The sequence below is a fragment of the Carcharhinus amblyrhynchos genome, chromosome X (genome assembly GCF_965287045.1).
Source record: "Carcharhinus amblyrhynchos chromosome X, sCarAmb.v2.hapA, whole genome shotgun sequence".
NCBI classification, from domain to species: Eukaryota; Metazoa; Chordata; class Chondrichthyes; order Carcharhiniformes; family Carcharhinidae; genus Carcharhinus; species Carcharhinus amblyrhynchos.
Window position 1 is genome coordinate 15142211 of NC_137359.1, and position 2464 is coordinate 15144674.

At 50.2% G+C, this 2464-nt stretch overlaps 1 protein-coding gene across 1 annotated transcript in view; it reads left to right on the forward strand.

Moving 5' to 3' along the window:
• Positions 1-1057: 1057 nt before the first annotated feature.
• Positions 1058-2464, forward strand: part of LOC145361929 (acid-sensing ion channel 2-like) — a 10166-nt gene continuing 8759 nt past the window's right edge. The window contains exon 1 of the mRNA XM_080217913.1: positions 1058-2176. Coding sequence (XP_080074039.1) covers positions 1613-2176 — 564 coding nt within the window. The 5' untranslated portion in view covers positions 1058-1612. The remainder of the gene's footprint in view (positions 2177-2464) is intronic.

Consider the following 2464-nt stretch of genomic DNA (forward strand, 5'->3'; position numbering starts at 1 on the left):
CCCGGACATTCTCTCTTCCACCTTCTTCCATCGGGAAAAAGATACAAAAATCTGAGGTCACGTACCAACTGATTTCAGAACAGCTTCTTCCCTGCTGCTGTTAGACTTTTGAATGGGATTATCAAATATTAAGTTGATCTTTCTCTACACCCTAGGTATGACTGTAACACTACATTCCGCACCCTCTCCTTTTCTTCTCTATGAACGGTATGCTTTGTCTTTATAGTGCGCAAGAAACAATGCTTTTCCCTGTATCCCAATACATGTGACAATAATAAATCAAATCAAATATTAAGCTGACCTTTCTCTACACCCTGTGACTGTAACACTACATTCTACACCCTCTCCTTTCCTTCTCCCCTATGTACTCTATGAATGGTATGCTTTGTATAGTGCGCAAGAAACAATACTTTTCACTGTATCCCAATACATGTGACAATAATAAATCAAATCAAATATTAAGCTGATCTTTCTCTACACCCTATCTGTAACTGTAACACTACATTCTGCACTCTCTCCTTTCCTTCTTCCCCTCTGTACTCTATGATCGGTATGCTGTCTGTATAGTGCGCAAGAAACAATACTTTTCACTGTATTCCAGTACATGTGACAATAACAAATCAAATCAAATCAAATGAACTGTTGAGACTGAACTGAAGTTCTGACTGATGCACTGCAGCAAGACATATCTGAGAGTGACTGTTCGAAGTGAGAGGTACGTGGAACAACACGGTGCGTTCAGGGGAAGCGAACCTCTGCTGGGATGTTGGATGGGAAACGTTCAAGCTGGAATTGGATGGAGATGTGCTGCTATAGTCGCTGTTCTGTCAAACTGTCGGCAGGCAGCTGATTGTTCAGTGAAGGGCAGGAAGGAGAGTGTTAACACTGCTTAGAGCACAGTCAGTGTGAGTTCACTGAAGCGGCCTTTTATTGTTGAGTTTTTTTAATTCCTGTCTATGGAGCAGCTCTGTCACTGGGACTCCCTGGCGGGCACTCCAGCCAGCTGAGAGCTCTGGGCAGCATCCCATCAGTACCTGTAATTGGCCATTCGCTTGCCTGCCTCCGAGCCGAGCTGCCTATCCCCAGCCTGCCTCCCCAGCGTTAGTACGGAACCCGGTTGACAGAGGGAGCTGCTTTCTCTGCTCGGTTCGATTTCCTCCTCCTTCCTCAGATTGCGTGCCCGGGTAGCGAGGGACAACTCCAGCCTGTCTTGTCAGCTTGGATCTGGAATGTCTCACTTGTTGAGACTTTGAATTGGACTGGGGTTGGATTGGATCTGAGCAAAAAAAAACATTGTAAAAACTCCCCAAAGAAGAGTGCGAGCTGGAGTAGCCGCCAGCAGTCTTCGGAAGAGGACACGGAAGGTGAATGCAGGATCCTCGGTGTGGGGGGATTTTAATTGAGTGCTCTCTGCACCAAACTCCCTGTAACTAAGATACCGGCTGTTCCCAGTTCAGCAGCAGCTCTGGGGGAGGATGCACACAGTGTGGGCTTTGCCAGACGAGCTTTCTCCTTCTCCCTCCCTCTCCTGGATGCCTCTTCCCCAGGTAAGAAGGGCTTGAAAATGATGGCATGGGTCCGCTGCCCCGGTTAAGGTAAAGCAGGGGTCACTATGGGCCTCCTTTGCGAGGGTGACCATCCCCTGAGTGAAGGCACCCACCCGTTCCTGGAGCACACCAAATTTCACGGCGTCAAGTACATCTTCTGCAAGCGGCTGTCCCGCCCTCGGCGCGCGCTGTGGCTCGCCGCCTTCCTGCTGTCTCTCGGGCTGCTGTGCACGTGGTCCTCCAACAGGATTCGGTACCTGCTCTCCACCCCCGTCCACACTAAACTCCACATGATCTGGGCCAAGAACCTCTCCTTCCCCGCCGTCACCATTTGCAACAATAACATGATCATCCTCCGACGGATGACCAAGTCGGACGTCTACCTGACCGGCCAGTGGCTCGGCCTCCTGAACGAGACTCGCAGCATCAACCCCCGAGCCCGAGAGATCCTGAAGGACAAGCGCTGGAAATGGTTCGAAAAGTTGCTGGATTTCTCGCACTTCCTGCCCCCCCGGGCGACGGAGAACATCATGTTCAAACTTCTCAATCGCCTGGGTCACCAAATCGAGGACATGGTCCTTGACTGCCGCTTCCGGGGCAGTCTGTGCGGTCCCCAAAACTTTACAACCGTGAGTCGCCTACTGATTAGTGAGAATGTGAGAGAGAGTGAGTGAGAGAGAGAGTGTGTGAGTGAGAGAGTGAGAGAGAGTGTGTGTGTGAGAGAGTGAGAGAGAGTGTGTGTGTGAGAGAGAGAGAGAGTGTGTGTGAGAGAGTGTGAGAGAGAGAGAGAGTGTGTGTGAGAGAGAGTGTGTGTGAGAGAGAGTGTGTGTGAGAGAGAGTGAGAGAGAGTGTGTGTGTGAGAGAGTGAGAGAGAGTGTGTGTGTGAGAGAGTGAGAGAGAGTGTGTGTGTGAGAGAG